General features: G+C 47.8%; 2 protein-coding genes and 1 long non-coding RNA gene across 5 annotated transcripts; 2 read left to right on the forward strand and 1 right to left on the reverse strand.

The window, feature by feature from the left end:
• Positions 1-1,157: 1,157 nt before the first annotated feature.
• On the reverse strand, positions 1,158-15,417 carry LOC139825901 (uncharacterized). Of its 3 annotated transcripts, none has more exons than XR_011736059.1 (5): positions 15,315-15,417; positions 13,240-13,408; positions 11,195-11,345; positions 8,100-8,396; positions 1,158-2,718 (listed from the first exon to the last, which is right to left on the reverse strand). It is a non-coding gene; the product is annotated as an uncharacterized lncRNA (long non-coding RNA). The 3 variants fall into 3 exon arrangements; XR_011736057.1 differs by having other exon boundaries at positions 1,158-2,790; XR_011736058.1 differs by having other exon boundaries at positions 1,158-2,790; positions 8,100-8,715.
• On the forward strand, positions 8,568-10,968 carry LOC136113019 (uncharacterized). The gene is made up of 3 exons (XM_065857964.2): positions 8,568-8,615; positions 9,151-9,310; positions 9,668-10,968. Exons 2-3 carry the CDS (start codon positions 9,173-9,175, stop codon positions 10,733-10,735), a joined length of 1,206 nt encoding a protein of 401 aa, XP_065714036.1. The 5' UTR covers positions 8,568-8,615; positions 9,151-9,172; the 3' UTR covers positions 10,736-10,968.
• Positions 15,418-15,808: 391 nt separating the features above from the next.
• On the forward strand, positions 15,809-22,171 carry TCHH (trichohyalin). Its single transcript, XM_071800410.1, has 3 exons — positions 15,809-15,946; positions 16,418-21,703; positions 22,037-22,171. Exons 1-3 carry the CDS (start codon positions 15,809-15,811, stop codon positions 22,169-22,171), a joined length of 5,559 nt encoding a protein of 1,852 aa, XP_071656511.1.
• The last annotated feature ends 1,470 nt before the right edge of the window (positions 22,172-23,641 follow it).

The raw sequence follows: 23,641 nt of genomic DNA on the forward strand, positions 1-23,641 counted from the left end.
CGGTGCCTTCACAAGTGTCAAATGTGGCTGCAAGGCAAGAAGTAAGAGTGACGTGAGAGGGCACACAGTAAAGAAGAGGCTTCTCTGCATAAACAAGTCCTCCTCTAGTGAGTTTCTTGGGTTCTCATGTGTATCAACAAGAAAGAATATTGCTTCATGTTAAATTAAAAATGCTTTTCAATCATCAGTTAATTATGGCCCTTATTTTTATTGCCTAATGTTAACTGCAATAATAATGGCAAAAGTGCAATGCAAGTATTATTTGCATTCACAGAGAGCCATTTCATCATCTTCAACCTTTTTACTTCCCACAAACTGACTACTTTCACAGTCAGTTTTAAATTCAGCTCTGATTTTACTTGGGGTTTTGGTCTTTTAGGTTTAAATTAATATAAGAATATTGAGAAAAGTAGCTCAAAGACATAATTTTACCATAGCTTGAGAAAGGTCTTTTAGGGAGACACAAAATGATAGATGCCATTTAGGGTGAAGAAAGAGCAAACACTGAATATAAAGAAGCTGCAGAAAATGCCAGAAGAGTAATGCTGAGAAATTAGAGTTTTGTTGCACAATGTCCAGCTGAAGATCGGGTAAAACTCCGTATAATTAAAAGGTTTTGTTACATAACAGCTTCTCCCAGAAATAGAGTTATATATCTAAATATTAACAGCAATCTGATGAAGCAGATGAATAATTTTTTTTTTAAAGTTATAGAAAGGCCAGGGGAGAAGGGTAAGCCAATTATTCCTGCAGCTGCCTGCCATGTAACTGAGGTATCATCTGACATTTCTTGCATAGTAGCCCTATCAGATTGGGTGCTAGCACCCAGGGCTCTCCATTCTCCTGGTAACACCTGGTCAGGAGCTGCTGTTTGCTGGTACAGCATTTTGCTTCAATTGCAAGGAAATCCCACTCCAGCTCAGGACAGCCTGAAAAAAGAACGCTGAGAACCAGCCTCTGTACCTGTAAACAGCTGCTCAATTAAAGCCGTTTATATTGGATTATGGTCTTTAATGTCCTCTGTTAGGAAGGATTTTTCTGCCTCTGTAAACACATCAAATAAAATATGTCGATGTGTTAGCACTCTATGTGTATTTGCAAAGAGATGAAACAAGTCCTTACGCCGTAGCAGTAATTGCAGTTTATTGGATTGAGGGAATAAATCTTAAGGAATCTGAAAAGTGAGAACTGTGTCTTTTTTTTTTTTTTTTTGGTAAATAAATCAACAGGTATAATTCTCAAGACAATACGCCAGATTACCGTGCCTGAAACTACATATATCACCCATTATGTTGTAATGTGACTCTTGCGTGAGTTAGATTAGATCTGTGGTATTAGACTTCAAAAACACCTATAAATCAAACATTAGTGAAGATAGCCTATAGTAATGTAAAAACGACAACTAAAGATGAACCCACAGAAATGTTAAGCAGAGGAATACAGTCTACTGTAGCACCAAATATGCACTTGTATAGTAAGGTAAGCTCAGCTCATTGTTAGAAGATGCTCTTTTGGCACCGTATTACTAGACTGTCCTTTACAAATTGTTGTGTTCTCCTGCACAATCTCAGTTACAGAGATAACTTCTCATCGCACACTTGCATCTCCCTGGCTGGCACTTCCCTGGCATTTATGGTTATGCCAACACAGTGTGCTCCATCCCAGCACATTTGACATTCAAACACCCATTTGCTGATGCTCAGAGTTTGTTGATACTATCCTGGGTGCTCCTGAGCACTTATCAATGACAATAAAACAAAACCTGAGTCTGAGCCATTTCCTCCAGCACAGCAGCCAATGCTTGTTTCCTTTCCTCAAGTGTCATTAAGCTGGAGGTGTTCATGAAGACCAAAGTGAAGGTTTCTTTAGCTCTTTAAAAGACTCTGCCGTCTACCCAGGGCCATAAGTATGTCATGAATTGTATGAAAACTGAAGCTGGGAAGACTTTTTTTGTTGGGTGCATCAACTGTAATTTCATCAAGCGTGCCTTCATTGAAGCGATCTGGGGCAGAGATGGTCTTTGTGGCTGGGCTGCAGTGTCCTGATCCCAGTCCCAGACCTGCAGTGCTAGTGATAAAGCTGCAAAGCAAGAAGAGGACCAGATCCAGCTGTATCTTTTCACTGGCCCATGCTATCTGAGGATGTATTGTGTTTGCACTTCAAAACTCATGAGCAGCCCATTCATTGCCTTCCCCCCAGCTCTTCATTCCTTTTACAGTTCTCACATTCTACTCACCACGATCTCCTCCTCTCCCTCTGTCATTATTCCTGCCTTGTGACACCCCATCTTCATTGGGTGGGGTGTAATTGGTACAGCTGGAAAAGAGGCATCAGGTGTGATTGTGGCATTCCTGACATATCAGCTAGTAATTTATCCCTTTCCTACAGAGACAAAGGGAAGGACAAAATGCCATCCAACCTGGGTTTGGCCAAACATTGTTTGCAAACTGAAGTTGAGGACCTCATTTCTCAGGCAGGGCCAACAGGGCTGAGAGCTCGCACACAGACATCTCAGCTGGTACAGAGTTGGACAATAAGCAGTACCCCAGTGCTGGTACTGCTTATTTCATGGAGCCAGGTGAGTCATTTTAGGAAGCTGATCCTTCAGAGCAAGTCAACTGCTGCATGTGTGCACTTGTGAACGATGCTAGTCTGGAGTCCATGTTCTCCCGGCCGGCATCACCCGTTCCAGAGGGTCTTCCATGCACAGGAAGGAGACTGAAAAGTCCAGTTAAAAGAGGTCACTCCCTCGCTTAGTATATCCAAGTAACTCTTCAGAACACACACAACCTGCACGAAATGAAGTCTTTAACAAAAATAACAAGTTCAGACATTGCCACATTGGCTCTGAATTCCCTATTTCTTTTTCCCATCTTTTCCCCTCTGGTTTTCAGGCTCCCATCCAACATTTTGTTTGCATCACGAACAGATGACTCTTGCCAGTGGGCTGTTACTGGCTCCATTTTGAGTAGGACACAGCTCTAAACTTCAGCACAAACACACAGCCAGGCAAGAAGTTTCTGAAAATGGCTGGGAGCCTGCTGGAGCCTAGCACACCTTCTTCTGTGCTCGCCTTTCCAGCGTAAACAAACAGAAATGTTGCTCTTGAATGAGGCAGGCCACAGGCAGAACTGGTAGAGCCTGGTTGCCACCATCTCTCCTATGTCCAATGGAGAGCAAACTTTCTACCACGGCAGCATTAAACAAGTCGCTACTGATTTTCATAAAACCAGTATGACACCGTGCCATTGTGCCAAATTTGCTTGCAAATAATAGGTTAGGATATTAAAAGCGGGAGTATTGAAGTTTTACTTCTTGGGAAAGCCAGGCTAAAGGAAAATTAACCTCTATGAAAAAAAGCTATCAATCACGTGATTTCCCTGTTAGCACATTTTTCTAGAGAAAAAGATCAGGAGCAGGCAGGATCCGCATTGCTGCATGCAGCACCAGCGGCACGGTGTAGGACGAGGTGCCTCGGCCTGCTCGCTGCCTGGCTTTCCCCCTGCTGTCACCCCTCGAGCCTTGTGCAAGCAGCTTCCAGCCCTGCACTGTTTGCCTCGTAGCGAGCGCTGACACACTGCCGCCCCACGCACATCCCTGCCAGGCAATATCCGACTCGCCCCAGAGCGCCTCCTCTGGTCCACGGCTGCCAGCCTGACACACCACCTTCTTCCTCCCCAGCAGCACCTTGCCCAGCCAGATCCATCACACTGCCAGCTTGGTTTTGGTGAGGTTCCTATCAGGTTGAGTTTCCCAACATGTCCTATCTGCCCTCTTCCACCCTCTGCTCTAGATAACACTCCCATTGTCGCAGCACAACCACCCCTGCGTATTTTTTAGTTATTTCCTCTCCACCTGCTATCCATGCTCCTTCGGTCATTCCTTAATGGTCAGAGTTGCTTTTCAGGACAGCAGAAAGCAGCTTTACACCCCAACAGGGGAAAACTCTAAGGCTGAGGCTTTAAGCCATTGACCAAAATTGCTGGTTTCTCTTAAAACAAGCTAGTAAAAATGATTTAAATTTTCCTGCTGATGTGCTGGGCAGTGAGGAACCTAACAGGCAAAAGCACCAAAATTGGCCCCGCCACCAAGGGGACCAGCCAAAATGAGTGCAACCCATGACTCGCTTCCCCCAGAGCCACAAGAGGTGATTCAGGTCTCCACCAAACCCTCAGCCTTTGAGTGGAGCAATCCAGCAGAGACCACAGCTGAGCTGACTGCCGCGTATTCTACCAGCCCGTCTCCTGTGCCAACAGCCCTGGGAGAAGGCAGCGAGCTCCCTGGGCGTGCGGGTGGTAGGAATGAGCTGCTGCGGCCTGCATGTCGCCGGGCTCCCACCACACAGCAGGAATGAAGGCTCTGAGTTCAGCATGATACAGGAGGGGGGAAAAAAGTAAAGAGGAGCTCTCACAGCTGGGCTGCTACACCTGCCCAGCCTCTGAGTGCTGCCACAAAAAAGCTGTTTCATGGTCAGAGCTCTGCCCAGAAGCCGATTTTCCAAAGCTACACCCCGTGGCTGGCTCAGGGAGCACGTCTGAAAGATGTCTGGGTGCAGGCAGCAGGCCTGACAGGAGGGGTGGGATCCCAGCTGTCCACACCAAGCACGCACAGGTGTGTCTGTGCATGCACACTATTGGCTTGGGCACCCACAGCAAGCACGCACCCACGCAGCGTCCTCTGGTGGTGCACAGCGCAGGAGGGCTGGAGATTTCCTGCAGGAGCTTGGAGAAGTTGAAAGGCAAGGGAAATACAGGCAGCGTCAAAGCTTGTTTTCTGATGGCAGGTAAATAGCAGGACTTGGAGTCTTCCGAGCTGGACATAACCAGTAGTAGCTGTGCAATTAATTTTGTCTTGATCAGCTGTCAGTTATCAGCATTCCCAACCATCTCGGCTGAATGGCTGCCATACAGCATGCTGCCTCTCCAGGGATCCTCCTCACAGTGAAAAGCAGGTGCCTCCAGAGGGAGGTGAAATAATTCTTCATAGCAATAAACGTGGGATAATCTCATCTCACCTTCCTCCCTGTTCTATTTCCCCCTCAGGTTTGTTCTTAGTTTTTAATTGCTAAAGATTTGCTCAAGAAGAGATACAGAATTTCACAGGTGCTCTCTATGCACTGGCTCACTACCTATCATCATTTCCTTTCCTTTTCCAGACCTAGAGCCATTTAAGTAAATTTGTGAGTTCCTTTGCACCTTCAGAAAAATAATTTTCTCAAGGATAGCTTCTATGGTTTGAATTAAAACAGTCAGCTGGACAAGCTATGAAGCACAGAAAAATCCTGCCTTCACAGAGAGGGTCAATGGGTGAGAGAAACAAGGTGATCTGAGATACCCGTGCCCCTTTGTGAGTTCTAGGATACAAATGCCAAGGAAGGATTTACTTAACTTCTCTGTAAGTAAAGTTAACATATGTATTGAAACTGTCTCAAAACAAGAAAGGTATCCTCAAAAGTCTTGTTTCAGACAAGAGATTAATTCTTAATTTTAATTGTGGGATTATTCAAATGCAGAAAGAGTCTTTTAGATATCAAAGACATTGCTAGCTGGCTTTCATTGCATTACCACAGGGAGCCTTAGAATCCAATTATCTCTGAAGAAATATGTTAAATATGGTCATTAACATGTAAAAAAGTGGAAACATCTTAGAGAAAAGCTGATGTATTACACTTCTTAATGTCACAGTGAATTAGCAATAAAGAAGGTTGCAACAGAAATAACTTGCTGAAATGCCCAGCCAGTGTAGGAAAATAAAGCATTTTATGCTAATTAGTTTAATTCCTGATAACAACACAGATGTAAAGATAAAGCTTTCAGTATGATGAGTTCCAGCCCTAGGAAAGTTTCAGAATTGTGCTTTGTGTGTGGAACAAGGTGAGAAATGGGAGGCAAGCCTGAACCTCATCATAAACCGCCCTTAGCAGGCAAAGGAAGAAGGAAACAACAGACAGAAAAGGCAAAGGATGCATGTTAGGAAGGCAATAACCACAGATAAAACCTGGGTCCCATGGCACAGGCACTAACCAGATATCTTCTTTTTCTTTTAAGCTCCAAAAGCAAGCCCCAACCATCTGAGCACCAAAGCCTTCCAGCTCTCCAAACCCCATGTTTAAATAGTTTCTCACATTAAACCTTCAGTGCAGAACTTTCCTTCCTTCTTTAGTGCTAACCTACACTTCTGCTCTTCCCTGCTAAGCAAGAACAATCATAGCCATGCAGGAATAAACAGTAATTTCCTGCTTTATTTTTGTTGAGAAATCTGACCACTCTGACCTAACTCCTACCCTCTTAGGCCCCAGACCCCAAACACCCTCAGCCCTAACACCCAACACCAGCTGGACACCACTCCCTGCCACTACTGCCTGACACGTGCTCACCACACAGCCCCGGCTGCTGGCAATGCTCTTTCTGTGCCCCCCCCCGTCTGCTTCCTCCCTTCTTCCCCACTAACCAAGGCATTGGGTAATTCCACAGATCCATCAGGTCTTCAGGCAGAAAAGAGGGAAATGATCCTGGGATGCCTGATGACGCACCAGTTTTCTAGTTCTATTTTCAAATAACGATTTTGTGTGAGGTTGGTTTAGCTGAAGTTTAGCTTTTACACATTAAAACACAGCAGGAGAAATTTTAGTGTGATCTAAACTGTAGGCTTTCTTTCTAGAACTTTTCAGAGAGCAACTCTCCACAGCCCCATCTCAATCCTGTTCAAAACCCCCCAGCATCATTGCAAACCAAGTGTGAGCTTGTGCAAAGCCTCCCCTCCTATTCCACAGTTCTCGATGCAGTAACCCTGAAGTTTCATGTGATTTCATTCGCACAAGTCTCTGAAGCACCTGCCCTCCACTCCCTGGATTCAACATAATTTATTGCAAGCCCTGCTAAAAGGGGTGGTTTTGTCTTTTTTGCCATGCAGCAGTTTTAAATTCTTTACATATCATTTGACACTCTAACCTTTTGCGCTTCATAAAGCATGTATGAAATCCTGTGCAACATAAACCTGTTATTGTCTACAAGAGCAGAAACTGCCTTGCTCACGGTCTGCACGGTTTTGCTAGAAATATCTTCAGCACCAACACCTTAAATACTTCAACCTCCCAAGGTGCCCCCAGTAATTGCCCCCCCTGCCTCACTGCAGCTTAGTGAGAAGGTTCATAGCAAACACACCTCACGTTAGAGGAATGTAGTGTGTTTCCATGCAGATGTGAAGGAAAGGTTGATAGATTTATAGATAAAAATAAAAGGGCACTGCCAGGAGGTCACAGCTGCTCCCTGGGCACTGCTTGCTCAGGCTGACAGAAGAGCTGCTTGATGGTACCTGGGATTAAAGCTGTGATAGATCAGAAACCTTTGAGCTTAAAGAAAGCGGACTAGTTCAGACAGAACCTGCCAGAGAAAAAGGAGCCCTGAGTTCAAGAGGACTCAACACACAACCAAAGGACTCGACGGCCTGCAAAGCCCTCCCGACCCTCCAGCCTCCCGTACTCATCCCTTTGCAGCCCTTCTCTTCTCGAGCAAGCCAGGCATTTTCCTCAGTGTTTTTCCTAGTAAAAAAAATGGCCATGTTTAATTTTATGTACCATTAAAAGCTATATGGAGTTGTGACATCATTTTTTTCCCCGTCTTTCTTATTAACCATGTGTTCACCAAGAAAAAAGACTTTACAAAATAGCTAAGCTGAGGACAGCTAAAAGTCTTGCTCAAAGTGCCTTGGAAATGACTTTCACACCACAACGCATTTGGAGCTGCTGAGGAGTAATAAGACAATACAGGGAAAGAAAAAAAATAAATGAATTTCCTGAGCAAGCAGCAATAACTGCATCTAGGCCTGTGGGGCTTCAGTCAGCCCACCGGACCCCCGTATGGTGGCCTCATTAACAAGACACTGGGTAACAGCAGGGATTTGTGCCAGACATAGCACAAGAAGTTTAAGTCCTTTCCTTGCCATATGCTCCAGTTTCTCCTCCTGGTAAACGGGCGATTGCAGCCCAGGCGCCCACAGCCCCCGCTGCCCGCGGGCTCTGGCCGGGCCGGGCCGCCCTCTGCCCCGCTCCAGCGCCACTTGGTGGCACTGTTCGAAAAGATGTCGCTGCTCATGCCTACCTCCGTGTGGGATGCTGGAAGGAATCTCATCAGCCTCGGCATCACAATATCCTCATTTTTCTTCCTTTGTTTTCTCCTTATTCACCATGAAAGCACTCCCGGGTGGCCTCCTCCCTGTGTGTCAGTCACTGGGGATCTCCATCTCACAAAACACGTTTGCCAAACACAAGCGTCTCGGGCGTTGCTCGGGCATCATCTTACATTAAATCCTTCAGTGGTAAAAATATCCTTTTCTGTTAAATTCCTCTGAAATGTGTCTGCAGGTGGGGCAAGCTTGGGAAGGATCACATATTAACTCTAAAGAAAAGCATAAGAGCAGAAGTTAATGAGAAAGAGACAAATTAAGGCAGGGTCATGACAATGTAATTGGGTGAGAGAGGTTTCAGGTCACCCTGATGAAGGGGTATCTCCTCTGGAAAACGCAAGGTTGTGACCCTGAACTGTATATAAGACCGCTGAGAGCTGATCTGCTCCAGACTGCGCTCCCGAAGCCCAGTGCTCCTGCTCCTCGCCCAGGTAAGCCTGGAGAAACTTCTCACAATGACTTTGCTACCAGCAGGAAAGCAGGAGCTTCTGGTCATGAGGATGTCCCTGAAGGTGACACTGCTGAACTCTCCTAAAAGGAAAAGAAATATATATATATGTCAAGAATTATAAAAGAGATCTGTAACTGCACTATTCCATCATTTGTTAGAGATAACCTGCACTCACAGCTCTGCTCTGCTGCAGAGAAAGCCAAATGGGATTTTTTCTCTTCTCTCTTCCTGTGTTCCCCCAGCCTTTCAGCTCTTGCTGTCCCTCATCTCTCCAACCATCACCTGCTCATCCTTACACCTGTCTCTGCAGTTAAGTTTCATTTTTCAGATGTTTTGTTGTGAGACCCTTCTTGCCCTCTCTTTCTCTTCACTGACACAGTTTCATTTTGTCTTTGCCCTTCTTTGGCTCTTCTTTCTCTCTTGCCTGCCCAACTGTGTTGTTAAAGAGTCACTTAGCTGAAAAGCAAGAAAACAAACAAACAAAAAGACCCTTTTAAAATGTGTTTTTCTTGCAGGCTGCCTCAGTTTTGCAGGGAGATGGCCCAGCTCCAGGAAAATGCCAACAGCATCATTTCTGCTTTCTACACATGCACTAGAAGCGACGGCAACTGCAGCCCCCTGAGCAGGGAGGAGCTGAAGCTGCTCATCGAGCAGGAGTTCGCCGATGCGATGGAGGTGAGGATCCAGCCCCGCAGCTGGCGCCTGCTGCGGGTTTACCTTCTGGCTGCAGGGCTGGGATCCAGTGTGCAGCACAGTGGGTAAAGCCATGCAGCCCCATGCGGGTATGCAGGACAGCTGGCTCCCTGGGAAAGGTACAGATGCCTCCAAAAGCCCAGGATCTGCAGGGAAAAGTAGAGGCTGTTCATTCTCCCAGTGTCAGCAGCTCCTAGAGCTCAGTGCAGGGATAAACACAAGCCACGGGGAGTGGGGGAAGTGTGGAGTTGGATTTCTGCTCTGAGACCACCCAGGTACTCCTAGAGAGATTGCGCAAATGGGTCACTGGCTTTGCAGACACCATTTGTCTCTTTACAGAACCCCCAGGACCCCCAAACCATCAAGAAAGTGCTGTGCTTTCTGGACAATGACAGCAACTGCAGGGTTGACTTCAATGAATTGCTCAGCCTGGTCTTCCGTGTGGCCAAGGCTTGTTGCAAGCCACCCCAGCAACACCAGGCACCAGAAGATGATCAAGAGACAACAGTGCAAGGAAAGGCAGGTGGGGAGCAGCTGCCAGGGCCACATGCAGCCAGAAGGGTCTCCCTTGACCAGCAGGTCCCTGAGCAGGATGTGAACAATCAGGTCCAGGACACTGAGACACAAGATCCAGAAGACCGTCAAACCCAGGAGGGTGAGACACAGGAGCAGGACCAGGGCACCTGTCAGACCCAGGAGAGTGAGACACAGGAGCAGGACCCAAACACCCCTCAAACCCAGGAGGGTGAGACACAGGAGCAGGACCCAGACACCCCTCAAACCCAGGAGGGTGAGACGCAGGACCCAGACACGCCTCAAACCCAGGAGGGTGAGACACAGGAGCAGGACTGGGACACGCACCAGGATGGCAGGACTGAAGCACCAGAATGGGATGCAAAGAGGGGTGAGATCCTGGACACCAAGAAACAAGACCAGGTCAGAAATACCCATACGGCTGAAGAGACTGACACACGAAAACAGGACCCAAAAACCCACCAGGCCCAAGAAAATAAGATACCAGGACAGGGTTCAAACTGTGATCAGAGCCCAGAGACAGAGCCAGCAGAGCAGAACCAGAATTGTCCCTCTGAGACACAAGAGAGACACCCAAACAATAAGATTCAGGTCTGTGAGGCCCCTTGGCAGGACCCCAACCCTGGCAAGACTGAGAAGCTGCGGCATCCACAGCAGGGTGCAAGCCCCTGTCGGGATCCCAAGCCCCAGGGAATGCATCATGACCTGGCTTTCCATCAGCTCACTGTATGCAAGGTGCTAGAGCAGGAGCACAGCAAGGTGGAGGCTCCGAGTTGTCCAGCACAACAGCAACAAGGTGCTCATGGCCAAAGACAACCAGCTATGGAGCAACAGCTCCTGAAGTCACTGTATCAATGGCCAACACAGCAGTAAAGGCTGATACAAGCCCCCGTCTAAGTGAAGCTGTTGTCCCCTGAGAAGAGGTATATTTTGTCCTGTCCCACTCTGGATTTTTGCATTTCTATTAGTCATGTCTTACCCCATTCCTTATTAACCCTGGGCTTCACCCCTGGTTTTTATTAATCTCTGCATGACTAGAGATCTTTCCTCTTACTCTGTGTTAGACTGCCTCTGTCTGTGTAAGCAAAGCAATAAAACTGAAAGCAAAAGGACATTCTGTCCCAGTGTGTTGTTGCAAGTGTACCCTTGACCCAGCTCTGAGCATTGCCAGGTTGACAAGACGCAGTGCAGAGGACCTGAGCATCTGTTCCTCACATGACATAGGGCCACATTGCTCCAGGGTACAGGCAGAGGGATGGCTGCAGAGAGGCAGGTGTGTCTGGGGGGTGGATAGCCTAAAGGAGCTGCTGCTCAGTCGCCTTTGCAATTTACCTGAGGTGAATCAATTGCTTCCCGCAGGCAGGGATGTGACATCCTTGCAAGAGATGTCTTCAAAGAGGGTAAAAGTCTGGATTAACACAACAGCACAGCTGACCTGAACAGATTCCTCTCAGCCTCCATCTGCTCTGGGCATTTTTCATGTCTGTGAAAAGAATAAACAGCTGCTTAACACTGAATGGGAGAGATTTTTCCTATTTGACCTCACTTATTAATAATCTCAGAAGCAAGGGGAATTTGTAGCATGCTATGAAGAACAGAAATCCCTATTAGCTATGGAAAACTCCAAAGGAAGGAATGGAGATACATTACACACAGGAAAAATTATTCACATACATCCAATCCCAGCAACAACTGAGAAGCCAGAGATAAAGAGCTAAAATGCAAACTGTGCACAAATGGAGCCAATCTCAAACTCATATTCAGTTCACATGGTTTGGGGTACCAGAGCCTTGGGCACTTGTCCTGACACATTCCATCCAGGAATGTGGATAACTCTGAGGGCATGAGCAGTCTGGTGAAATCAGTGTGGTTTATTAGGGAGTTCAGACATGCTGGACCACCAGACAGACCCAGGACTTGGCATCCCTCAGGGAGGGTGATGCTCAGCCTGTTTTTCATTACACTATCTTTCACTTGAGACCTATCAACTAAATCAGCATATGATAAATGCACCCACACCTCCTGCTCTGTGGCTGGTGACAAGCAGCACACAGAGACCTCATGTGAAAATAAAACGTCATTCCTCTGGGACACCCCAGAATTTCACAATTTGCTAAACACTGAATCAGAAAAAACAGCATTTCAAAACTATCCCCAGAATGTACATCCAAAAACGATTCGGTCTAGAAGTGCCAATGTCATAATTAAATGTATGAGACACAACATATATCTACCTCATGACAGATGTGGACACGAAATTGGAGAGTCAAGACTTAAATTTCATCACCTATCTGTGAAAATCCCATTTCATCCGAAACATTCCTTGAAACATTTCATTTTCAAGAAAACTCCATTTTTCTTGTAAAATATGTCTCGAGAGTTGTCCAACAGCTCTTTTACTTCTTCTTACCTCTGGCTTAGGGTCTAAAATCACCAGACCAAACCACCTGCCTGTAGTCTGTCTGTCCATCAGCTACCGCCTTTTGTGGCATCAATAAAAAACCGACCTCCCAGTTCAGGCAAGAACCAAGCCCTGTTAGGGATGTGTTAGTTATATTCTCTATTCCGAATGACACTACTTTTGCCATCACGAGTGTCGTATTTGAAGAAGGGATTTTTTTTTTTTTTGGTTCATTTTGAGGAGAACATTATGGCACAATGAAAATTATCCCGCTGACTCAATTGAAAAAAATAGTCCTGCAAGTCTGGGAGGTGTTGGAACTTGGATCTTCTGAGATTAAATGCAATAGAGGCTCGATCACCCTATATAAACAGCAACAGGGATGGGTGCAGAATTGGGTAAGAAGCAGGAAGATGGAACCCATGCTCTTGGGTAACAAACTTTTAAAAATCTATCAAGAAAGCATCTTTGGGGAAAGGCAAGCCATGGGAGAAAGGGGGCATTTGGTGTTGCCAAGAACATACTTTGAAACTCATTGCTTTGTCCTAGGAATGGCAGCAAAGTACGGGAAAGCAGGTGAGGATGCCAGCGTGTGCATGGCTGAAAATGCAACACACTTTTTGCTGCATTGATACCTGAACTCTGCCCGCGGGTCACGTACACCCGACCATCCTGCACTGACCCAGTCCCTGCAGAGGGGATTAGAGACTGTTACAGGACACCAAGTGTACAAGCTCCAGCCGCACTGTAATACTCTAATTTTAATAATAACTCCAATCTACCATAAAATTACAGTTTCCCAAGGGTATTATTATCCCACAGCTGGGGTATAATTTGCACAAGTATAATTTAATCCTGAAAAAAAGCTCAAAAATGAAGTATGGTTAGTAACAATCCTTAGTACGCACTTGTATGAGTATCCCCAAAGTGTTACCAGCACTAATTAATTAGGCTCCTACACCCAGTATGATCTTACCTTACAGATGGGCTAGATGAGCCGTTCACCCAAGGCTGCATGACAAGTTCATGCTCCGAATACTCTCTGCAACGTCTCTGTCGTGCCTGGCAAGGCAGCATCCTACCTCCGAAACCAAAAGCTGGGGCCCAGATGGCATGGCTGGTATCATCCTCATTTGCTCTCTGTACTGGGAGAGTTCAGGGTGAATAAAGGAGTCAGTTGGTCTCTAATTAATCTACTATTAAAAGATTTTTCTTAAAAAAATAATTGTAATTAGAGCAAAAGCTGCCTAGGGCAACCAGATGAAGATTCAACATGAATCAACCACTCAGCAGAGAGGTTTCTGCTTTTATTTTTAATTACAGATCAAGCAAAGTTGAAATGAAAGTTATTCATTGAAGACAGTTAATATGAAAGCTGTTTTATGGTTATTTTTCTCAATGAAAAGACATTGCTTATTGAAAAGACTTCTTGTACAAAAACTCATTTTGCATGTTTTACCATTCAAAAATATTCTGTCTGTGGCTGTTCTTTTTGTTTTGTTTAGTTTTTCGCAACAAAAACGTGAATAATATAACAACAAGACTCCTTACTAAGAAGTTACCAAAAATAAAAAAAAATTCAGCACACTCTACAAAGATGCCACACAGGCCAAGATCTGGAGGATTTGGGGACCTCACAAATGCGCACTTGCATTTCACCATTGTCATCTCACTTAGGTCATCTTCTCTCCCTCTGTGCGCAAGAGCCAGACCCAAATTCCTTTATCCTTGGGCCCAAGGTGCCAAAGGAACTGCACGAAAAACAAACAAAAATAATCTCAGATATTGTGGTATCAAGCTCACTGGCTTGACTGTCCCTGTCCCTGTTCCTGTCCCTGATCCACTCTCAATGGGCTCTGCTGCTGTCAGCACTTCTGACCCCATCTTCAAAATTTAATTCTGGTGTTATTTTAATGTGCGTGTGTGTATATATATTATACATATATAAATTCATACCTACGCAAATGCACATTTATATATAAATACACCCTCCCATTAATACATATATACACTTTATAGCTGTTCTGGATTTTTTAAAATCTGAAATGCAATCAGCCTGTAAAATAACTTTACAGTCCGGATTAGGTGGAACCAACCAGTGCCTGAATTGCCACATGGCAACTGCTATTTCTGGGTTAAAATGATAGGTAAGGGGATGATAAGTTAAATAACCCGTTTGAGGACATGAAGGTGCAGCTGGGCTTGGCCAAAGATGAATCAGGACAATGTCCACAAAGGGTGTCTCCTTTCTGTAGCTCCATCAAGGACCCTATAAAAGGACTTGGGTCCTCTGATCAGTCCGCACGGCTTCACAGGAATCCCACTTGGTCCTGTTGTTGATTTGGGTAAGTCACTCCTGAAACGTGCTCTTTGCTGGGCAAGAACATGTTGTTTCTATAGGATTCATGTTGGGTGGTAGCATCATTACTGCCACAGTATTTTCTGGGAGTCTTTGTGTTTATATGTAGTGAAATGTTCTGCACGATTCAGATACCTGCATGCGGTTTTTGTGTGTTCACGTGTAGAGGCAGCTTTTCTCAAGCAGAAACCAAGAAAGGGAGCCAGATTTTGTGGCTTGCTTTGGTCTAGCGTCAGCTGCTATTCAGAATGAACAGACTGCAGGAATTTTCTGTTTTCAAAAGAAATATCGAACCCCAGGATTTTGTATGCAGAGATGTGCACGTGTTCATGTGTGTGTATATATATACATATATGTAAAACAGAGGCGGCAAAGCAGACATGGTACAGCTTCACCAGCTGCACTGATGTGCCTGATAATAGGCTTGGGGATCCTATGAGGAGGACAGAAGGAGGTGGTTTTTGAGGGTTCCAGACAAAAAGCTTGAACAGGAGCACAGCTTTCTGCCATGCAGATCTCAGTAAAATTATATCAGTAGCTCTGACCTACGTGATCTGACTGTTCCCCTCTGGCTAAATCAATTTGCCAACGAACTGATGTTGTGATGGAAGCTTTATCAATTGTTTTACATTACTACTGGTCATAGGACCATCAGTAACAGGGCTTGTTTTAGCACTCTGTAAGCACTCTACCTGTCTCTGACCCAGGCAGATCTTGTCTCAGGCCGTGCCAGTGCTGCGTTAGACATCCTCTAACCGGCTCCAGAGAAGCCAATGTACATCTAGTGCAGGTCCTGGAAAAACATAAATACCTGGTATAGCTCTAGGGGGCACATTCTCAGGGCATCTCTGGAGTCACCATCCCCAGACCCCTCCCTGTGATCCATAAACACAGGCATCCTGCCATCCACTATCAAATCTCATTAAAAGACATCAGTAGACAAGTTGGAGGACCCTCCCCATCCCACTAAAACACCTAAGCATTTCGATTTCTTCACAGTGCTCTGGTGAAATAGAGCTCACCACGGCACAGGAGTAGACACACAGTACATGGCATCCAGTGTCCCATTAATGCACATAGCCTGATCTCATTAATTCCCCACCCTCCTTTCATGCTCAAAGGCAAGTGAATCTCCCATTCTTAAGCTTGCTCCTTTCCATGCAGGCTTGCTTGAATCTGCAGGAAGATGTCTCACTTCTTGGACAGCATTTCCACCATCATCCGTGTCTTTCACGAACACGTAAAGGAAGACGGAGGCTGCTCCAACCTCAGCCAAAGGAAGATGAGAGAGTTGATCCAGAGAGAGTTTGCAGATGTTATAGTGGTGAGTGCTGCTGCAAGAAGGAGAGCTTGAGTCCAAGACTGGAGTGCAGGGACTGCAAAATCTCCTTCCAGATGATTCTTATGACTGGGAGGCTTTCACCAAAGGGGAGCATCAGATGTGTCTCTCCACTGATTGCTTTGACAGCTCTTCCAACACATTTTGTCATGAGCAAATGGGCAAATGTTGGAGAATGAACTGTGGCAAGGTATGGTTTTCTTCCAAAGGGAGAAAATAAATGAATCCAGGAGAGGGGTTCCGCATCTCCCCAAAAGAGGAGAGCTGGTGGGCTGCAGCCAGGGAATGAACAGGAAAATGGAGAACAAACACATGGAGTTTTTGCTGAGCTACAAAAGCAAAGGCGGGAGAGATGGAAGGAGAAAAGATCGCAATTGTTCCTGGCTTTGCATTTCTCTGACAAGGAACACAAAGGCTAAAATCCATTTTTTGTTTCCCTGTCTGTTTTCCCTGCAGAACCCGCATGACCCTCAGACGATTTACAAGATTCTGCAGTTTCTGGACTGGGATGATGATGGGGAAATCGATTTTAATGAGTTTCTGCTTTTGGTGTTCAGAGTGGCTAAGGCCTGCTACTGGTACCGGTCAAAGGCACCATGTCTTCTGCAAAGAACAAAGCTGACGGCCAGTGATAAGTCACTCCAAGACCTTGAAGTTAAGAACAGAGAGAGCCACCGGAATCAGCAGGAGGAGGAACGAAAAACCTGTGAGAGCAATCATCATCCCCCTGGTGAACATGAGCTGCAACAAGACACCAGGATCAATGAGCTTGAAACTCTAGAGGAAATGGGGAGTCATCACCAGCAACGTAACACACAAAGTAGAAACAATGCAAAACGAAGCACCGAGCTGGGGGAGCCAGTCCTTCAGGTATATGAAGAACGAAGCCAAGAGCCACAAGACCGATGTAACAGCCAGAGAAGACGTCAGCCAGCGAAGCTGGACAGACAAGGAGATGTACAACTCCAAAAGCACAGCAACTTGCAAGCACATCACGCCGAACTAGAGGCAGATGAAAGGCAAAACCAAGAGAGGCCTCAGCCAAAACAATTGGCAGAAGTGAGGAGTCACAACCAGATACATGAACCTCAACCACTGCCAAACCAGTGCAAAAGCCATGAGCCAAATGAGCCAGCACTACAAGCCTACGATCAGAAAAAACATCATTCACAAGAAGCAGATAGAGTGAGTTACAATCAGCCACATAAAGCTGAATTACTAACGGAAGAGAGAAGCCGGGACCACCTACATGAGCCAGAACAATTTGAACTTGAAGACAGGAGCCGACACAGACATGAGCTTCAGTTCCTGGACTCAAGATGCCTGCATCAGTCATACATTCAGGAACCAATACAGATTGATCTGAGGTACAGTAAGACCCGTGAGCTAGAAAGAGACATCTCTGAACAAAGGAGAAACAAGGAATATCAGCTAAAAAAGGTAAGACAGATTCAGCAGACTAGTGAGACCGAACAAGAGCATGGAAGGAGGGAAGAACCCAAGTGGGAGAGGAGGAACGATCACCAACGGGAGCTGGAACTGGAAGTCTATGAGCGCCACAACCACCAGACAAGAGAAAGGGAAGAACGAGGTGCAACCAGAGACCAGAGAGAGGCACACGAGAGACGTGACCATGAAATGTATGAGACCGAAGACAATGGAAGGAGACCACGTGGGTCAGTGCAGTATGAAAGAACATGGGAGACTGCAGTGGTGGCAGCAGAGGCAGGTGTGAAGATCCAACACGTCTCCAGGGAACAGGAGCCACGTGAGGATGGGGAAAGGAGAAAACATCCCCGTGAGTGCCGAGAGTTAGAGGATGAGAGGAGGATTGGCCTGGAAAGACAGAGGGAAGAGCCCAAGCGGGAGAGGAGGATCGATGGCCAAAGGGAGCAAGAGTTGGAAGTCTATGAGCGCCGCAGCCACCAGACACGAGATAGGGAAGAGCGAGGTGCCACCAGAGACCAGAGAGAGGCACGCGAGAGACGTGACCGTCCAAATTATGAGACCGAAGACAACGGAAGGAGATTACGTGAGTCAGTGCAGTATGAAAGAACGCGGGACACCGCATTGGTGGCAGCAGAGGCAGGTGTGAAGATCCAACACGTCTCCAGGGAACAGGAGCCACGTGACGATGGGGAAAGGAGGGAACATCCCCGTGAGTGTCGAGAGTCAGAGGACAAGAGGAGGATTGGCCTGGAAAGACAGAGAGAAGAGCCCAAGCGGGAGAGGAGGATCGATGGCCAAAGGGAGCAAGAGTTGGAAGTCTATGAGCGCTGCAGCCACCAGACACGAGAGAGGGAAGAGCGAGGTGCCACCAGAGACCAGAGAGAGGCAAGCGAGAGACGTGACCATCAAAATTATGAGACCGAAGACAACGGAAGGAGATTACGTGAGTCAGTGCAGTATGAAAGAACGCGGGACACCGCATTGGTGGCAGCAGAGGCAGGTGTGAAGATCCAACACGTCTCCAGGGAACTGGAGCCACGTGAGGATGAGGAAAGGAGGGACCATTCCCGTGAGTGTCAAGAGTCAGAGGACAAGAGGAGGATTGGCCTGGAAAGACAGAGGGAAGAGCCCAAGCGGGAGAGGAGGATCGATGGCCAAAGAGAGCAAGAGTTGGAAGTCTATGAGCGCCGCAGCCGCCAGACACGAGAGAGGGAAGAACGAGGTGCAACCAGAAACGAGAGAGAGGCACGCGAGAGACGTGACCGTCAAAATTATGAGACCGAAGACAACGGAAGGAGATTACGTGAGTCAGTGCAGTATGAAAGAACGCGGGACACCGCACTGGTGGCAGAAGAGGCAGGTGTGAAGATCCACCGTGTGTCCAGAGAACTGGAGCCACGTGAGAACCTGGAAAGGAGAGAACATCCCCGTGAGTGTCGAGAGTTAGAGGACGAGAGGAGGATTGGCCTGGAAAGACAGAGGGAAGAGCCCAAGCGGGAGAGGAGGATCGATGGCCAAAGGGAGCAAGAGTTGGAAGTCTATGAGTGCCGCAGCCGCCAGACACGAGAGAGGGAAGAACGAGGTGCAACCAGTGACCAGAGAGAGGCACGCGAGAGACGTGACCGTCAAAATTATGAGCCTGAAGATGAGAGGAGACCACGTGAGCCAGTGCAGTATGAAAGAACACGGGAGACTACAGTGGTGACAGAAGAGGCAGGTGTGAAGATCCACCGTGTGTCCAGGGAACTGGAGCCACGTGAGGATGGGGAAAGGAGGGACCATCCCCGTGAGTGTCGAGAGTTAGAGGACGAGAGGAGGATTGGCCTGGAAAGACAGAGGGAAGAGCCCAAGCGGGAGAGGAGGATCGATGGCCAAAGGGAGCGAGAGTTGGAAGTCTATGAGCGCCGCAGCCGCCAGACACGAGAGAGGGAAGAACGAGGTGCAACCAGAAACCAGAGAGAGGCACGTGAGAGACGTGACCGTCAAAATTATGAGCCTGTAGATGAGAGAAGGAGACCATATGACACAGTGCAGTATGAAAGAACAAGGGAGACTGCAGTGGTGGCAGCAGAGGCAGATGTGAAGATCCACCATATGTCCAGAGAACTGGAGCCACGTGAGGATGGGGAAAGGAGGGACCATCCCCGTGAGTGCCAAGAGTCAGAGGACGAGAGGAGGATTTTCCCGGCAAGACAGAGGGAAGAGCCCAAGCGGGAGAGGAGGATCGATGGCCAAAGGGAGCAAGAGTTGGAAGTCTATGAGCGCTGCAGCCACCAGACACGAGAGAGGGAAGAGCGAGGTGCCACCAGAGACCAGAGAGAGGCACGCGAGAGACGTGATCGTCAAAATTATGAGACCGAAGACAACGGAAGGAGATTACGTGAGCCAGTGCAGTATGAAAGAACGCGGGACACCGCATTGGTGGCAGAAGAGGCAGGTGTGAAGATCCAACACGTCTCCAGGGAACAGGAGCCACGTGAGGATGGGGAAAGGAGAAAACATCCCCGTGAGTGTCGAGAGTCAGAGGACAAGAGGAGGATTGGCCTGGAAAGACAGAGAGAAGAGCCCAAGCGGGAGAGGAGGATCGATGGCCAAAGGGAGCAAGAGTTGGAAGTCTATGAGCGCTGCAGCCACCAGACACGAGAGAGGGAAGAACGAGGTGCAACCAGAAACGAGAGAGAGGCACGCGAGAGACGTGACCATCAAAATTATGAGACCGAAGACAACGGAAGGAGATTACGTGAGTCAGTGCAGTATGAAAGAACGCGGGACACCGCACTGGTGGCAGAAGAGGCAGGTGTGAAGATCCACCGTGTGTCCAGAGAACTGGAGCCACGTGAGAACCTGGAAAGGAGAGAACATCCCCGTGAGTGTCGAGAGTTAGAGGACGAGAGGAGGATTGGCCTGGAAAGACAGAGGGAAGAGCCCAAGCGGGAGAGGAGGATCGATGGCCAAAGGGAGCGAGAGTTGGAAGTCTATGAGTGCCGCAGCCGCCAGACACGAGAGAGGGAAGAACGAGGTGCAACCAGTGACCAGAGAGAGGCACGCGAGAGACGTGACCGTCAAAATTATGAGCCTGAAGATGAGAGGAGACCACGTGAGCCAGTGCAGTATGAAAGAACACGGGAGACTACAGTGGTGGCAGAAGAGGCAGGTGTGAAGATCCACCATGTGTCCAGGGAACTGGAGCCACGTGAGGATGGGGAAAGGAGGGACCATCCCCGTGAGTGTCGAGAGTTAGAGGACGAGAGGAGGATTGGCCTGGAAAGACAGAGGGAAGAGCCCAAGTGGGAGAGGAGGATCGATGGCCAAAGGGAGCGAGAGTTGGAAGTCTATGAGCGCCGCAGCCGCCAGACACGAGAGAGGGAAGAACGAGGTGCAACCAGAAACCAGAGAGAGGCACGCGAGAGACGTGACCGTCAAAATTATGAGCCTGTAGATGAGAGAAGGAGACCATATGACACAGTGCAGTATGAAAGAACAAGGGAGACTGCAGTGGTGGCAGCAGAGGCAGATGTGAAGATCCACCGTATGTCCAGAGAACTGGAGCCACGTGAGGATGGGGAAAGGAGGGACCATCCCCGTGAGTGCCAAGAGTCAGAGGACGAGAGGAGGATTTTCCCGGCAAGACAGAGGGAAGAGCCCAAGGAGGAGAGATGGATTGATCCCCATCTGGAGCTGGAACTGGAAATCTATGAGCGCCGCAGCCACCAGACACGAGAGAGGGAAGAGCAAGGTGCCACCAGAGACCAGAGAGAGGCACGCGAGAGACGTGATCGTCAAAATTATGAGACCGAAGACAACGGAAGGAGATTACGTGAGTCAGTGCAGTATGAAAGAATGCGGGACACTGCATTGGTGGCAGAAGAGGCAGGTGTGAAGATCCAACACGTCTCCAGGGAACTGAAGCCACATGAGGATGGGGAAAGGAGGGACCATCCCCGTGAGTGCCGAGAGTCAGAGGACGAGAGGAGGATTGGCCTGGAAAGACAGAGGGAAGAGCCCAAGCGGGAGAGGAGGATCGATGGCCAAAGGGAGCTGGAACTGGAAGTCTACGAGCACTTCAGCCACCAGACACGAGATAGGGAAGAGCGAGGTGCCACCAGAGACCAGAGAGAGGCACGCAAGAGTCGTGACCATGAAACACATGAGACCGAAGACAATGGAAGGAGAGCACATGATTCAATTACGTACGAAAGAACACAGGAGAGCACAGTGGTGGCAGCAGAAGCAGATGTGAAGATCCATCGCATCTCCTGGGAAACAGAGCCACGTGAGGATGGGGAAAGGAGGGTCTGTCTCCGTGATCACCACGAGCCAGTGGACGAGAGAAGGATTTGCCAAGAAAGGCAAAGGGAAGAGCCTGAGCGGGAGAGGAGGATCGATCACCAACCGGAGCTGGAATTGGATGTCTATGAGCCCCACAGCCACCAGACACGAGAGAGGGAAGACCGAGGTGCCACCAGCGACCAGAAAGATGCACCCAAGAGATGTGACCATCAAAAATATGAGCCAGAAGACAATGGAAGGAGACCACATGAGTTAGCGCAGTATGAAAGAAAACGGGAGAGTGCAGTGGTGGCAGCAGAGGCAGGTGTGAAGTTCAAGGAACTGGAGCCACGTGAGAACCTGGAAAGGAGGGACCATCCCTGTGAGCGCCAAGAGCCAGAGAACGAGAGGAGTATTTGCCCAGAAAGGGAAAGGGATGATCCCAAGCAGAAGAGGAGGATCAAACACCAGCAGCACATGGTGGTCTTTTAGGATCAGTTCTGCTATCTGTTTTCCTCCTAGGTTTTTACTGTGTATGACAGAGAGGTATTCAATGTATAAGTTTTAAGGGATTCTCTTTTAGCCTGTTAAGTGAGTTTTGGATTTTCCATCTAACAGCAGCTCTGTAGGTAGAGATTTACCCTAAGATCTCAAGCTTCTGCCTTCCTTCATTATGTCTGTCTACCTTAATGTATTATTTAGTCACATCTGTGCTCTACTTGGTTTCTTTGGGACTCTCTGGCCTTTATGTCCCTGTCATCCTTCCTACCCTGTGGCATGACTGTCCTGTATCTCACTGCTCTCTTGTGTCCCACGCCCTGTGCCTGGCTCTCATGCTAGCTTCTGTTGTGCATTGCAAACAAACAAACAAAAAACCAACAAAAACAACAAAACAAAAACACACACACAAAAACAATCAATCAAACAACAACAACAAATAAACATCTTCCTTCTAGGGCCTGAGAATCCTCAAGGTTGACAAAAAAAAGCACCTTTGTAGACTCAGTGCTTTTGGTTACACCTTTCTGCTCCCCTAATAGAGCAGGATCCAAACTCTGGCCTCACAAAGGCTTTGAAGCAGCTGGGTTATGCTGTGGTTACTGCAGGGTAATGGTGGTGGGGTGGGGGTGGGTCTCTTTGTTCTTCACACTGATGTATTGCACGAAAAATCAGAATAAATAGCTGATGACTGCACTAACTGCTGCCATCCTTCGTCCTTGCATCTAATTTCTATAACGGCCTCAGTATGGTGGGTGGGTGTCCCAATTCAGGTCATGCATTCTTCCTAATGCCAGACACTTAGTGCAGACAGGGGATGCCAAAAATCCCACCAAATCCCCCCTACTACACACGTAGGAGTCCACATCCTTCCAAAACTCTGGCCCTCATTACTCATCTGCATGGTGTCAGGGGCTCCCAGCACAGCTGCACATGCTGTGATCTCAGACCCACATGGGGACATGGCGATGTGTCCATGCGCTCCAGCTTTCACAGCAGCCGTGCACTACGAGGAGAGCCAGCAGCACAAAGCCAGCCCAATGCACATTTTCCTGGCCACATGCATCCATTTGCTTTTTCCCTCGGACTTCCCTGTGCCCAGGATCACTCCTTGATCCTATGGCAGGAGAGAGGCAGCAGCACAGCACAAAAAAATGCACAAGGTGCCACACATGGTGCATGAGGCTGGAGATGGAGACACCAGTGACCCTTCCTTGAGAAGTCCAGATTTTATTCATTTTTCTTTCCCTTGAGCAAAAGAGAACCAATTCCCTTAGCAGCAGACGGGGTTGTAATTTTGCAAGAAGACAGAGAAGCGAGGGCAACCCCAGCACCATCTGTGCCTTGCTCTTAAATGCAATCAGCCTGCTGGCTGGTAAGAGGGCTGGCCAGGAGGAACAAAGGCATCTCAGGTCCACCATAGCCTGATGCAGCCTCAGCGGCCAGCGCTTCTTGCTCACCTGG

This window comes from Patagioenas fasciata, chromosome 30 (assembly GCF_037038585.1).
Source record: "Patagioenas fasciata isolate bPatFas1 chromosome 30, bPatFas1.hap1, whole genome shotgun sequence".
Classification (NCBI taxonomy): domain Eukaryota; kingdom Metazoa; phylum Chordata; class Aves; order Columbiformes; family Columbidae; genus Patagioenas; species Patagioenas fasciata.

What these genes read in the sequence shown, in the direction of transcription:
- LOC136113019 (XM_065857964.2), top strand. Translation starts at nt 9,173, where the DNA reads ATGGCCCAGCTCCAGGAAAATGCCAACAGCATCATTTCTGCTTTCTAC. An exon ending in AGTTCGCCGATGCGATGGAG is followed by an intron (nt 9,311 to 9,667) that starts GTGAGGATCCAG and finishes GTCTCTTTACAG; the next exon opens with AACCCCCAGGACCCCCAAAC.
- TCHH (XM_071800410.1), top strand. Translation starts at nt 15,809, where the DNA reads ATGTCTCACTTCTTGGACAGCATTTCCACCATCATCCGTGTCTTTCAC. An exon ending in AGTTTGCAGATGTTATAGTG is followed by an intron (nt 15,947 to 16,417) that starts GTGAGTGCTGCT and finishes TTTTCCCTGCAG; the next exon opens with AACCCGCATGACCCTCAGAC. An exon ending in GTGAGGATGGGGAAAGGAGG is followed by an intron (nt 21,704 to 22,036) that starts GTCTGTCTCCGT and finishes GAGCCACGTGAG; the next exon opens with AACCTGGAAAGGAGGGACCA.